The 15,754-nt window shown below is 37.5% G+C and overlaps 1 protein-coding gene across 1 annotated transcript; it reads right to left on the bottom strand.

Moving 5' to 3' along the window:
* Positions 1-2,645: 2,645 nt before the first annotated feature.
* Positions 2,646-3,578, bottom strand: Or5w13 (olfactory receptor family 5 subfamily W member 13). Its single transcript, NM_001000928.1, is given in 1 exon segment — positions 2,646-3,578. A coding segment is annotated over 1 exon segment (933 nt).
* Positions 3,579-15,754: the final 12,176 nt, after the last annotated feature.

The raw sequence follows: 15,754 nt of genomic DNA, 5'->3' as shown, positions 1-15,754 counted from the left end.
CAGCCCATTGATCATTTGTATAAAGGAAGGATATGGATTTGTTTAATTTAATTTTATATCCAGCCCCTTTGCTGAATTTGTTTATCAGTTGTAGGTGTCCTCTGGCAGAATTTTGTGGGTGTTTTAGATATACTATCATATATCATCTTCAAATAGTGATACCTTGATTTCTTCCTTTCCAATTTGTATCTCCTTGATCTCCTTTTGTTGTCTTATTGCTCTAGCTAGAACTTCAACCACTATATTGGACAGGCAGAAAGAGAGTGGGCATGCTTTTCTTGTCCTGGATTTTAATGGGATTGTTTAAGTTTCTCTCCATTTAATTTAATGTTAGCTGTTGGTTTGCCGTATAGAGCTTTTATTATATTTAGGTGTGTGCCACAAATCCGTGATTTCTCCAAGAAGCGCTGTTGGACTTAGTCAAAGGTTTTTTCACCATCTAATACAATACCATTGCAAATGTTATCTCTTGCTTGTTTCCCCTCTTGAAACCCACTATCCCATTCCCTCTCATCCTGCTTCTATGAGGATGCTCCCTTACCCACCCACCTCCAAACCCTGGCATTCCCATACACTGGTGCATTGAGCCTTGATTAGACGAAGGGACTCTTTACCTATTGATGCCCAAGAAGGTCATCTTTTGATACATATGCAGATGGAGCCATAGGTTTATTTCAGTGTACTCTTGGGATGGTAGTTTTGTCCCTGGGAGCTCTTGGGAGTCTGGTTGGTTGATATTGTTGTTCTTATTTTCTTTTTTTTTTTTTGGTTCTTTTTTTCGGAGCTGGGGACCGAACCCAGGGCCTTGCGCTTCCTAGGTAAGCGCTCTACCACTGAGCTAAATCCCCAGCCCCATATTGTTGTTCTTCTTATGGGGTGTTTTCTCTACTATGTTCACTAGTGTAAGTTACTACACTAGAAAAATTCCCTCTGGGAGGGAAAGTGAAAAGAAGGACTCTCCCTCAGCTATGTATTCAACATACTGTTTTAACAAGAGTAAAATAGGTATTTAATAAAACCATGAGTATTACAAAAATGTCTAGATATAAAGCATTTTCATAATTAGTTATTGAAGGGGACTTACATAGCCCCTTGTGATCCTGGGATGGTGGTCCTAGATTCTATAAAAAAATAAATAAAAAAGCAGGATGAGCAAGCCATGGCAAGCAAATCAGTAAGGAACATAGCTCCTTGGCTTCTGCATTGACTCTTGCCTCCAGAATTGTGCCCTACCTGAATTCTTGTCTTGAGTTCCTGATAAACAGCAATGAGGAAGTATAAGCTGAACAAACCATTTTTGCCTAAGTTGCTTTTTGACTGTAGCTTTTGTCACAACAATAGATACCGAACTAAGACACACAATTTTTTTCTTAAACAAAACAATGCAAGGGCATGTTGAGAATGTTGAGAGTTTTTCTTAATCATGAGCTACACAACATAACCATATATTTATTATGTCTAAGAAGAAGAACCTAAAGTCAATGAATTGAAAAATAGTCTCTCTCTCTCTCTCTCTCTCTCTCTCTCTCTCTCTCTCCCTCTCTCTCTCTCTCTCTCTCTGACACACACACACACACACACACATATATATATATATATATATATATATATATTTAATATGGGATCCAATTAACCCCAAACACAAAGTTTATAGTATCAATTTTTATTCCACAGGCATAAAAACATAGTCCTTTATTCTGGAAATACTAGAAAAAGGCACAACTGGTTTCAGCGTCTCCGCTCCACTCTGGGTCCCTGGTACTCTCAGACTCGGGCAGTCACTCCCTGATGTTAGTTCTGGCACTGTAAGGACATACAGAACTAACCTTAATTTACCTCAGTGGCAGCTGGCTTCAGTGAGATACCACAGCATATTAGCCTAGCTATCTTCTGGCCCCAGTGGTTTCTCTGTTTCCATTGCTAGTCACCATGGACAGACCTGGACATCCAGAATCTCTGGTCCCAGCTACCCAGTAATATCAAGCCTCAACAAACTGTAACCCAACAACCAGATTTATTTGTTAAATACTCAATGTACAATAAATCCACAGAATAAACTTGCAACCAATTGATAAGGTTATTAACCTCCCACCTAGATAAGATAAATTTGTCTACAGAAATCCATCCTAGATAACTGGCAATTCAGGACCACCTGGATCTGGGTTATTTTTCTCGGTCTCCATTTCGATTCTCCCTTCTTTTCCTTCTCTCCCTCCCTACAAAAACTTTGCCCCTGCCTTATTCTTTTAGAGTCCAATCATGTCCTTGATCAAAATTGTGCCAGCCCTCACCTGGATAATAACAACAACTCACAATCTTTGAATTATCTACCCATTTTGTGGAGAAATTTAGAGTATATACCTATAGAAAAATGTAATAAATCACGTTATAATATATTTAAAACTATAGAGCACAATAGAAATAGTTTAAAGTTAAATTGGTAATAAAAACGTCAAGACATGAAAATCAAATCTTAGCAAAATACACTAATACAGTACAACATATTTAGAAGGTGAAGCAGTACTTTTATTACTAGGGTATGCTACAAGAATTCAGATTATTGAACAAACTGATCATATTGACTCATGGGAATGCTGGAATATAATAGCTACCATAAATGTTTTTTTTGTATATGTAAGATATTCTTAAAGCCACCTTTTACTTCTGAGCCTGACCAGGGCTTCTTTTACATCCTTGTTCCTTAGGCTGTAAATCAGGGGGTTTATCATGGGGATAATGAGGAGGTAAAAAACTGATGTCATTTTATCTTGGTCTAGAGAGTATGCAGAACTTGGTCTGAAGTACATGAAGAGCATGGTCCCCTGGAAAATCCCTACTGCAGTCAGGTGGGATGCACAGGTGGAGAAAGCTTTGAACCACTCACCAGTAGAACTGATCTTTAAGACAGATGAGATAATGTAACAGTAGGATACAAGAACCCCTGAAATTGTGCTTAGTTCAATGAAACCAAAAAGAGTAAATAATACCAGTTCATTGACATGCGTATCAGAACATGAAAGAAGTAAGACTGGAGGCAAATCACAAAAGAAATGATTAATCTGAGTAGAGTGGCAGAAACACAAGCTGAATGCCAATGAGGTATGTATGAAACCATCTATAGTTCCCAACAGATATATTCCAGTTAAGAACTGGTAACATACTCTACTAGACATGTCCACAGTATACATCAGGGGGTTGCTGATGGCCTTGTACCTATCAAAGGCCATCACCGCCAGCAGCATGCATTCAACATCTATAAAAATAGAAACAATCAGGAGTTGAAGAAAACAGCCCACAAAAGAAATTGGATTATTATCTTCAAGAAGATCTAACAGCATCTTGGGTCCAACAGCAGTTGAATAACAGAGGTCAGAGAATGAGAGGTGGCTGAGAAAGAAGTACATTGGTGTGTGAAGCTGGGGATCCATTGTGATCAGTGTGATCATTCCTACATTTGTCAGAAGAATAGTGAGATAAACTATCAGAAACACTGTGAACAAAGCGACTTTCATCTCAGGCTTGTTGGTAATTCCCAACAGAAGAAATTCAGGTACAGATGTGCAGTTTCTATTGTCCATTCTTCTCTGTTCATGACCTAAATAGTTAAAATTTAGTCAGGCTATGGTCTGCTAGAGTTTGATATTCCTCTGGATGTATAATAAATTAATTACGTTCTTAGGAATCTACTATGTACATAGGCAAATGAAGAAAATAAGTAACATAAATTACAATTGTAATGTGGCATGATCATGGAAAATTAATATTGGAGAATGATTAAACTGAATTGTCAGTGACTTTGTCTACATATTTCCATCTGTCATCTATCTATCTATCTATCTATCTATCTATCTATCTATCTATCTCTATCTATCTATCTATCTATCTATCTATCTATCTATCTATATTTGTGATTCACGAGTCATCTTACTTTTCTTTTTCTCCAACACTCATTATTCAGTAACACATTTAGATAAAGAGTGATGATCTACGATGACACATGATATAAAGCAAATGACAAGTCACAGAGAAATCCTAATATAAGCTGTATATTATATATTGTTACTATAGCCATAATTATTCTCACTACATTTGTTAGGTTATTCACTATAAAATATACATGAATCCAATAATAGTATCAGACAATAAATTAAGATAGTTGTGTTTCTATTTCAAATTTTAAAGTGTTTACATAAAAATAAAAGAATTTATTAACATGTCTATCACTCTTCCCTATCTTTCTAGACTCTTTTATTACTTAAATGTGTTCAGATGACAAAAACTTCAAAAATTAAGCTAGAATTTGCATAACATGGTAAGAAAAGAATTAGATCAAGTATTTTTGCTTAGTTTACTTTTAAATTGTAACTTCCATTTAAATAAAAATGTGATATAAATACCAAAATTTCACAAATAAAGTTCTTTAGTATCTATTGTCTGCATGAAGCAGTCCTATGTGAACATTGCAGGATATCTTTGTGTTTCACTGTTTTTACATAAAAGAGAGATAGAGAGACAGAGGGAGACAGAGAGGCAGAGACAGGGAGAAGGAACAGATTTAATGATAATAATTCATTGGATAATGGTTAAAAGAAAAACTGTAATGAATAAATTTCTAATCAAAAGGTGAGATTTAATGATAATAATTCATAGGATAATGGTTAAAAGAAAAACTAATGAATAAATTTCTAATCAAAAGGTGAGAGTACAACAGAGAATAACTTTTGCATAGCAATACTTAAACATAATTCAAAATGTACTTAGTATCTATCATTTAAACACAATTAAAAAATGTACTTAGTAACTCAAAGCAATTAAGGCTATTTTCCTCCCCAATATATGACCAGGACTTCATGCAATTACCACTTAGGTCTTGAAGGTACACATTTTCTTTCAAACACTACTAATAATAGTGATGATAATGATAATAGACATTTTCAGCTAACTAACCATTAGAAAAAAAGCACTGTGTGTTGTAATATGTAGTTCCTTAACACACTATGGCTTGATTTTTAAATGGGCTTAAATACACACATATTGCTCTATATAATTTGTAACATTCATTATTATTAAAACTAGATGAATTATAAAGTTGCACAGACCATATCATGTGCAGGATTTTTAAAAAAACTATTTACTTGTATATTTTAGTTAGAAAAAGTATTTGAAAACTTTTTAGTCCTCATGTAGGACAAAGGAAGCGTCAAATTCATAAATATCTAATAAAAAATTTACCTATAAATATATGGTAGAATTTATTTACCTACATAGGCAGGAATAAGACTATTTATTATTATTGAATTTTATTTAATGTCAATGAAAGAAGCATTATTTTTTTTACACTTTTACAAATACACATTTCGAAACCTACCTGAAATGTGAGTCTTTCTATCCTCCTTATGGCAATTGAAGATAAGTTGATCACATTTATTTTCAACTAAGACTGCTGAGATTTAATTCTCTTGAGGCTCAGATGCTTTTAAATTATTCTAAATTGATTAATTAAATTTCTTACTCAGTATTTTCCTTGGGAATACCCAACCATTACATCCATAGTTACTATTTTCCCTCCATGTCCTTGACTCCATATTGATAAATGACAGATATTGACCAGTAATTCTAATGAAGCCATACATAAATGAAACAAATTGAAATGTATTTAATGGTATTCCATGTTTCCTTATTTACTCAGATTCTATTGACATCTAATTTAAAATCAAGTGTTAATATTAGCACTTGTTTTTATTTTTAATCTTGTACTGAGATTATAAAATAGTTACATTCTCTTTCCCTTTCCTTCTTTAAGCATCATTTCTATGCATCTTCTCCATACATTTTCAAATTAGAGGCCTCTTTTTCTTTAATTCCTGTTACATACAGACACATGCATGCACACACACACACACACACACACACACACACACACATTCACACACATCTGCATACATAAATTCTACCTGCCTATTCTGAATAGTGTTACTTGTATGCCTATGTTTGCAAAGCTGAACACTTGGTACTGGGTAGCCAATTGGTGTGCTCTTTCCTAGGAAAGACTGTTTTTTCACTCTTAGAATTACTTATAAATAACCTGTATTTCTTTGTTTAATGTTCAGGCCTCTTTTGCCTTCCCTGTCAAAATTTATATTTCTATTGGTATAGTCCGTACTCAGGTCATCTTTATACAGTCATAATTATTGATACTTCATGAGTATAGTTCCTGACATTTTTAGGAGACATAATGTCACATAAAAATTCTTTATTCTTCTGACGTTTACAAATCTTTACACCCTTCACTCATAATGGTCCCTGAATTTTAGGTGTAGGAATTATGTTGCATCAGTTGAGACAAGGCTCAACAATTCTGCACTTTAATTATGGTTTTCTATAATAATCTCTGTTAGAAAGAGAATTTATCTATTTAAAATTATTTGTTTGATATGTATCCTTATATCTTCTGTTTCCAAGAAGACAGGCACCTAAATTTGTTGTTCTATTTAAATGTTGATTGTATGAGAACACTTTACAGTATCTGGTTCAACATGGCAGGTTAAAAACATTGAGCCATATATCCCTAAGTCATGATAGCATCCATAAAAATGTTCACACAACAATAAAATGGTCATAAACTTAGGCCTATATCATTGTCTTCTCCACCAATTTTCTTTCATATGGACACCCAGAGTACTGTAGGACACCACTTTTTTTGAGAATGGGTCTTACCTTATTCTAGCCAGTCTTTCACTTGTCTACAGCCCCAAAAAATGCTGCTCCAACACATCCAGAGATGTTATTTGTCTCAGAAATCCAGTCAAATTGATACGATTTGTCAATATTTTATTGCCCAGAATAGGTACAGAAAGTAACTTATTCCCCTCAATTTAACATCTTTACCAGTAAGCATAATGTCACATTCTCAATGAATAATCACTTCAGTGAAAAACAAGTTACTGAATATGAGTAATTCATCCCCCTCTAGCAAGGTAAATACAAAGAAGTGACATGAGAGAAAAAACAAATGTATAACATGGTTAGATCACCAGAAACTAAATGGATGTTTCCCATTTCTACTAATCACTATTCATATTTTAAATAAAAAGAGGGTAGTTATAAGTGAATATTTTGGAAATAAATTGATTGAAACCTTGACTTCAAACTATTCTTGATCCAATACAGTCATGGGATTCCACAATATTGGAATATCAATTTATACAGTTTAATATTTTGCCATTTCAACTAACTTCTTGATAGATAGAAAAGGTGTTACTTTAGAGACTGAGCATGGAAGGAAATAATAAGAGCTTAAAAGATTGATTTAAGATGCAAAAAAGTTTGTTATATTATGCACCACACTTTAGAAGAAGCATAGGGCAGAAGGATAGGACAGCATCTGCCAGACATTCAACATTACATCACTCATAAACTTCATAAAAATAACATCAAACATTATATTTCTCAACCTAATGAATTCAGGGAAATGGCATCATAAATCAAGTTGTGCTTTGTTTTAGAATCTAATCTCTCTTCACTTCTTCCATGATCACACTAATAGCTAACCTTGATTGACAACTTGACTGAATATGGAACCAACTAAAACTCAAGCAGCTGGTACATTTTGGGAATATTATTCCAATCATACCATTAGAGGTATGAAGACTCACCCTAAACGTCGTCCAAAATGACGGTCCACATAGGAGAACAGTGTGATTAAAGATATTTGCCTCTATACCCTCATCCTTGTTGGCAAATTCACCTATCCTGATGCTAAGTCATTCCCTTACTGGCATCAGAACCTCCTTCAGATTCCAATGTAGACTGAAGATTAGCTGAGACAGTCAGCCTCATGGACACAACAACTCCTGGATTCTTGCCTTTAAATCCAAGAATCCCATTGTTGGATATTCTACGTTACAATCTGTACGTCACTCCTATAAGTCCATTTTTGATATGCAGTTATTTTCCTCTACTACTAAGGAAGTCTGACTAAGATACTTCAAGAAGTAAATTATTATAATACACCAATTCAAGTTCAGTTAACATATAATAATAGCAGAGAATGTGGTAGTGGGATATGGGATTTTTACATGATTATGACATCTTATAATTAGTGGAAATCTTTCCACATCATTGTTTAATATTTTTAATTTATTACATTTAATTCTTTCCTCAAAGAGTGCCATGGGCCTTTCCATCTTTCTGTGAGTTTTTATTAGAAAATACCAGTTGAGGTCCATTTCCTGATATAAATCACAGTTTTAAAAAATTGTAATCAAAAGTCAGGAATCTGTAGTTAGTGTCTGAAGAAAGTCCAGAATCAGGTTCACAGACAGCTTAGTTTTTTTTTTTTTATGGTTTTTTTTTATTATTAACTTGAGTATTTCTTATATACATTTCAAGTGTTATTCTCTTTCCCAGTTTCTGGGCAAACATCCCCCTCTCCCCTCCCCTTTCTTATCGGTGTTCCCCTCCCCACCCTCAGCCCATTGTCCCCCTCCCCCCAACAGTCTAGTTCACTGGGGGTTCAGTCTTAGCAGGACCCAGGGCTTCCCCTTCCACTGGTGCTCTTACTAGGATATTCATTGCTACCTATAAGGTCAGAGTCCAGGGTCACTCCATGTATAGTCTTTAGGTAGTGGCTTAGTCCCTGGAAGCTCTGGTTGCTTGGCATTGTTGTACATATGGGGTCTCGAGCCCCTTCAAGCTCTTCCAGTTCTTTCTCTGATTCCTTCAACGGGGGTCCTATTCTCAGTTCAGTGGTTTGCTGCTGGTATTCGCCTCTGTATTTGCTGTATTCTGGCTGTGTCTCTCAGGAGCGATCCACATCCGGCTCCTGTCGGTCTGCACTTCTTTGCTTCATCCATCTTGTCTAGTTGGATGGCTGTATAAGCATGGGCCACATGTGGGGCAGACTCTGAATGGGTGTTCCTTCAGTCTCTGTTTTAATCTTTGCCTCTCTCTTCCCTGCCAAGGGTATTCTTGTTCCCCTTTTAAAGAAGGAGTGAACCATTCACATTTTGATCATATGTCTTGAGTTTCATTTGTTCTAGGCATTTAGGGTAATTCAAGCATTTGGGCTAATAGCCACTTATCAGTGAGTGCATACCATGTATGTCTTTCTGTGATTGGGTTAGCTCACTCAGGATGATATTTTCCAGTTCCAGCCATTTGCCTACGAATTTCATAAAGTCGTTGTTTTTGATAGCTGAGTAATATTCCATTGTGTAGATGTACCACATTTTCTGTATCCATTCCTCTGTTGAAGGGCATCTGGGTTCTTTCCAGCTTCTGGCAATTATAAATAAGGCTGCAATGAACATAGTGGAGCATGTGTCTTTTTTATATGTTGGGGCATCTTTTGGGTATATGCCCAAGAGAGGTATAGCTGGATCCTCAGGCAGTTCAATGTCCAATTTTCTGAGGATCCTCCAGACTGATTTCCAGAATGGTTGTACCAGTTTACAATCCCACCAACAATGGAGGAGTGTTCCTCTTTCTCCACATCCTCGCCAGCATCTGTTGTCCCCTGAGTTTTTGATCTTAGCCATTCTCACTGGTGTGAGGTGAAATCTCAGGGTTGTTTTGATTTGTATTTCCCTTATGACTAAAGATGTTGAACATTTCTTTAGGTGTTTCTCCGCCATTCGGCATTCCTCAGCTGTGAATTCTTTGTTTAGCTCTGAGCCCCATTTTTAATAGGGTTTTTTGTTTCCCTGTGGTCTAACTTTTTGAGTTCTTTGTATATTTTGGATATAAGGCCTCTATCTGTTGTAGGATTGGTAAAGATCTTTTCCCAATCTGTTGGTTGCCATTTTGTCTTAACCACAGTGTCCTTTGCCTTACAGAAGCTTTGCAGTTTTATGATATCCCATTTGTCAGTTCTTGATCTTAGACCGTAAGCCATTGGTGTTTTGTTCAGGAAATTTTTTCCAGTGCCCATGTGTTCCAGATGCTTCCCTAGTTTTTCTTCTATTAGTTTGAGTGTGTCTGTTTTGATGTGGAGGTCCTTGATCCACTTGGACTTAAGCTTTGTACAGGGTGATAAGCATGGATCGATCTGCATTCTTCTACATGTTGACCTCTAGTTGAACCAGCACCATTTGCTGAAAATGCTATCTTTTTTCCATTGGATGGTTTTGGCTCCTTTGTCAAAAATCAAGTGACCATAGGTGTGTGGGTTCATTTCTGGGTCTTCAATTCTATTCCATTGGTCTATCTGTCTGTCTCTGTACCAATACCATGCAGTTTTTATCACTATTGCTCTGTAATACTGCTTGAGTTCAGGGATAGTGATTCCCCCTGAAGTCCTTTCATTGTTGAGGATAGCTTTAGCTATCCTGGGTTTTTTGTTATTCCAGATGAATTTGCAAATTGTTCTGTCTAACTCTTTGAAGAATTGGATTGGTATTTTGATGGGGATTGCATTGAATCTGTAGATTGCTTTTGGTAAAATGGCCATTTTTACTATATTAATCCTGCCAATCCATGAGCATGGGAGATCTTTCCATCTTCTGAGGTCTTCTTCAATTTCCTTCTTCAGTGTCTTGAAGTTCTTATTGTACAGATCTTTTACTTGCTTTGTTAAAGTCACTCCGAGGTACTTTATATTATTTGGGTCTATTATGAAGGGTGTCGTTTCCCTAATTTCTTTCTCGGCTTGTTTCTCTTTTGTATAGAGGAAGGCAACTGATTTATTTGAGTTAATTTTATACCCAGCCACTTTGCTGAAGTTGTTTATCAGCTTTAGTAGTTCTCTGGTGGAACTTTTGGGATCACTTAAATATACTATCATATCATCTGCAAATAGTGATATTTTGACTTCTTCTCCTCCGATCTGTATCCCCTTGACATCCTTTTGTTGTCTGATTGCTCTGGCTAGAACTTCAAGAACTATATTGAATAAGTATGGAGAGAGAGGGCAGCCTTGTCTAGTCCCTGATTTTAGTGGGATTGCTTCAAGTTTCTCTCCATTTAGTTTAATGTTAGCAACTGGTTTGCTGTATATGGCTTTTACCATGTTCAGGTATGGGCCTTGAATTCCTATTCTTTCCAGGACTTTTATCATGAAGGGGTGTTGAATTTTGTCAAATGCTTTCTCAGCATCTAATGAAATGATCATGTGGTTTTGTTCTTTCAGTTTGTTTATATAATGGATCACGTTGATGGTTTTCCCTATATTAAACCATCCCTGCATGCCTGAGATGAAGCCTACTTGATCATGGTGGATGATTGTTTTGATGTGCTCTTGGATTCGGTTTGCCAGAATTTTGTTGAGTATTTTTGCGTCGATATTCATAAGGGAAATTGGTCTGAAGTTCTCTTTCTTTGTTGTGTCTTTGTGTGGTTTAGGTATAAGAGTAATTGTGGCTTCGTAGAAGGTATTCGGTAGTGATCCATCTGTTTCAATTTTGTGGAATAGTTTGGATAATATTGGTATGAGGTCTTCTATGAAGGTTTAATAGAATTCTGCACTAAACCCGTCTGGACCTGGGCTCTTTTTGGTTGGGAGAACTTTAATGACTGCTTCTATTTCCTTAGGAGTTATGGGGCTGTTTAACTGGTTTATCTGTTCCTGATTTAACTTCGGTACCTGGTATCTGTGTAGGAAATTATCCATTTCCTGAAGATTTTCAAGTTTTGTTGAATATAGGTTTTTGTAGTAAGATCTGATGATTTTTTGAATTTCCTCTGAATCTATAGTTATGTCTCCCTTTTCATTTCTGATTTTGTTAATTTGGACGCACTCTCTGTGTCCTCTCGTTAGTCTGGCTAAGGGTTTATCTATCTTGTTGTTTTTCTCAAAGAACCAACTTTTGGTTCTGTTGATTCTTTCTATGGTCCTTTTTGTTTCTACTTGGTTGATTTCAGCTCTGAGTTTGATTATTTCCTGCCTTCTACTCCTCCTGGGTGTATTTGATTCTTTTTGTTCTAGAGCTTTTGGGTGTGCTGTCAAGCTGCTGACATATGCTCTTTCCTGTTTCTTTCTGCAGGCACTCAGCGCTATGAGTTTTCCTCTTAGCACAGCTTTCATTGTGTCCCATAAGTTTGGGTATGTTGTACCTTCATTTTCATTAAATTCTAAAAAGTTTTTAATTTCTTTCTTTATTTCTTCCTTGACCAGGTTATCATTGAGTAGAGCATTGTTCAATTTCCAAGTATATGTGGACATTCTTCCTTGATTGTTATTGAAGACCAGTTTTAGGCCGTGGTGGTCCGATAGCACGCATGGGATTATTTCTATCTTTCTGTACCTGTTGAGGCCCTTTTTTTGACCAATTATAAGGTCAATTTTGGAGAAAGTACCATGAGGAGCTGAGAAGAAGGTATATCCTTTTGCTTTAGGATAGAATGTTCTATAAATATCCGTTAGGTCCATTTGGCTCATGACTTCTCGTAGTCTGTCTACATCTCTGTTTAATTTCTGTTTCCATGATCTGTCCATTGATGAGAGTGGGGTGTTGAAATCTCCCACTATTATTGTGTGAGGTCCAACGTGTGTTTTGAGCTTTAGTAAGGTTTCTTTTACATATGTAGGTGTCCTTGTATTTGGGGCAGAGATATTTAGGATTGAGAGTTCATCTTGGTGGATTTTTCCTTTGATGAATATGAAGTGTCCTTCCTTATCTTTTTTGATGACTTTTAGTTGAAAATTGATTTTATTTGATATTAGAATGGCTACTCCAGCTTGCTTCTTCTGACCATTTGCTTGGAAAGTTGTTTTCCAGCCTTTCACTCTGAGGTAGTGTCTGTCTTTGTCTCTGAGGTGTGTTTCCTGTAGACAGCAGAATGCAGGGTCCTCGTTGCGTATACAGTTTTTAATCTATTTCTTTTTATTGGGGAGTTGAGGCCATTGATGTTGAGAGATATTAAGGAATAGTGGTTATTGCTTCCCGTTATATTCATATTTGGATGTGAGGTTATGTTTGTGTGCTTTCATTCTCTTTGTTTTGTTGCCAAGACGATTAGTTTCTTGCTTCTTCTAGGGTATAGCTTGCCTCCTTATGTTGGGCTTTACCATTTATTATCCTTTGTAGTGCTGGATTTGTAGAAAGATATTGTGTAAATTTGGTTTTGTCATGGAATATCTTGGTTTCTCCATCTATGTTAATTGAGAGTTTTGCAGGATACAGTAACCTGGGCTGGCATTTGTATTCTCTTAGGGTCTGTATGACATCAGTCCAGGATCTTCTGGCCTTCATAGTTTCTGGCGAGAAGTCTGGTGTGATTCTGATAGGTCTCCCTTTATATGTTACTTGACCTTTTTCCCTTACTGCTTTTAATATTCTTTCTTTATTTTGTGCATTTGGTGTTTTGACTATTATGTGACGAGAGGTGTTTCTTTTCTGGTCCAATCTATTTGGAGTTCTGTAGGCTTCTTGTATGCCTATGGGTATCTCTTTTTTTAGGTTAGGGAAGTTTTCTTCTATGATTTTGTTGAAGATATTTACTGGTCCTTTGAGCTGGGAGTCTTCACTCTCTTCTATACCTATTATCCTTAGGTTTGATCTTCTCATTGAGTCCTGGATTTCCTGTATATTTTGGACCAGTAGCTTTTTCTGCTTTACATTATCTTTGACAGTTGAGTCAATGATTTCTATGGAATCTTCTGCTCCTGAGATTCTCTCTTCCATCTCTTGAATTCTGTTGGTGAGGCTTGTATCTACAGCTCCTTGTCTCTTCTTTTGGTTTTCTATATCCAGGGTTGTTTCCATGTGTTCTTTCTTGATTGCTTCTATTTCCATTTTTAATTCCTTCAACTGTTTGATTGTGTTTTCCTGGAATTCTTTCAGGGATTTTTGCGATTCCTCTCTGTAGGCTTCTACTTGTTTATTAATGTTTTCCTGTGTTTCCCTAAGTGTGTTCATGTCTTTCTTGAAGTCCTCCAGCATCATGATCAGATATGATTTTGAAACTAGATCTTGCTTTTCTGGTGTGTTTGGATATTCCATGTTTGTTTTGGTGGGAGAATTGGGCTCCAATGATGGCATGTAGTCTTGGTTTCTGTTGCTTGGGTTCCTGCGCTTGCCTCTCGCCATCAGATTATCTCTAGTGTTACTTTGTTCTGCTATTTCTGACAGTGGCTAGACTGTCCTATAAGCCTGTGTGTCAGGAGTGCTGTAGACCTGTTTTCCTCTCTTTCAGTCAGTTATGGGGACAGAGTGTTCTGCTTTGGGGCGTGTAGTTTTTCCTCTCTACAGGTCTTCAGCTGTTCCTGTGGGCCTGTGTCTTGAGTTCACCAGGCAGCTTTCTTGCAGCAGACAAGTTGGTCTTACCTGTGGTCCCGAGGCTCAAGTTTGCTCGCGGGGTGCTGCCCAAGGGCTCTCTGCAGCGGCAGCAACCAGAAAGACCTGTGCCGCCCCTTCCGGGAGCTTCAGTGCACCAGGGTTCCAGATGGCCTTTGGTGTTTTCCTCTGGGGTCCGAGATGTATGTACAGAGAGCAGTCTCTTCTGGTTTCCCAGGCTTGTCTGCCTCTCTGAAGGTTCAGCTCTCCCTCCCATGGGGGGATTTGGGTGCAGAGAACTGTTTATCCGGTCTGTTTCCCTCAGGTTCCGGTGGTGTCTCAGGCAGGGGTCCTGCCACTCCTGGGCCCTCTCCCACGGGAGCTCAGAGGCCTTATACAGTTTCCTCTTGGGCCAGGGATGTGGGCAGGGGTGGGCAGTGTTGGTGGTCTCTTCTGCTCTGCAGCCTCAGGAGTGCCCACCTGACCAGGTGGTTGGGTCTCTTTCCCACAGTGTCTGGGAGCAGAGGGCTGCTGCGGGCCGGGATCCGCGGGCGTGGGACCTCAGGCAAACACAGGACGTGCCCGGTCCTAGATGAACTCTTCCTCTGTGTGTCCCGATTTCACCAGGCAGCTCTCTTGCAGCAGACTAGTTGGTCTTACCTGTGGTCCCGAGGCTCAAGTTTGCTCACGGGGTGCTGCCCAAGGGCTCTCTGCGGCGGCAGCAACCAGGAAGACATCGACAGCTTAGTTTTACTGTCCTCATTTGACATTAAATGTCAAGGGTCCCTCTGCTTTTTTATGTAGGCACAAATATCTTCAGTGAAAATTATACCTTCATTAATTTTTATCATTTACCTTAATTGTGTATACTAATAACACAGACTAGGGATATTAAAGTGAATTTACATGAAAAAAATCACCAGTTTTACTGTTAATGGTTGAAAGACAAAATGTCATGTGTTAGAAACTAACAAGTCCTTCACTACTATTAGTTCATCAGGGATTTAAAAAAATTCTTTCCTGAAGAGAGTAGTGCACATTTGGTGGTGGCCATGCAACATCTTCTGGGAACAGCATATGAGTGATTCACTGATGGGATTCTACTGCGGTGAGACATTGGAAACCCCTTCCCACTAGACAAAAACTTATGGTAAATTTGGTGGACTGTATGTTTATTATTCACATCACATTTGCTACCAGTTCTCCTTGCTTTCATATGCTGTCTAAACACAAAGCAAAATTTTCTTTCACTTTGTTGATCACGGTAGGCCAGGGATCATGTAGGCTGAAAACCCAATATTGATTTACCAATACTCTTTTGGGAGGTAAAACCCCCCTCTTCTTTCTGCCAATATGCATTCTCCAGATATGGCCATTAATTCTAGGTAAGACATGTAATCATGTCCGTAGAGAAACAGCTACAGTTATACTGAGTAAGCCTGTGGCAGTTGAGGAGAGTGGTGGGTCCTGCTTAACTAACTGTGCCAAGGAGGCATATGTGATCAATAGAGACATAAAATGACAAAGCTGTGTGTAATCAA

This window comes from Rattus norvegicus, chromosome 3, assembly GCF_021556685.1.
Source record: "Rattus norvegicus strain SHRSP/BbbUtx chromosome 3, alternate assembly SHRSP_T2T, whole genome shotgun sequence".
Taxonomy (NCBI): Eukaryota; Metazoa; Chordata; class Mammalia; order Rodentia; family Muridae; genus Rattus; species Rattus norvegicus.
The sequence above is the reverse complement of the archived record's forward strand: the minus strand, read 5'-3'. Positions and strand labels throughout refer to the sequence as shown.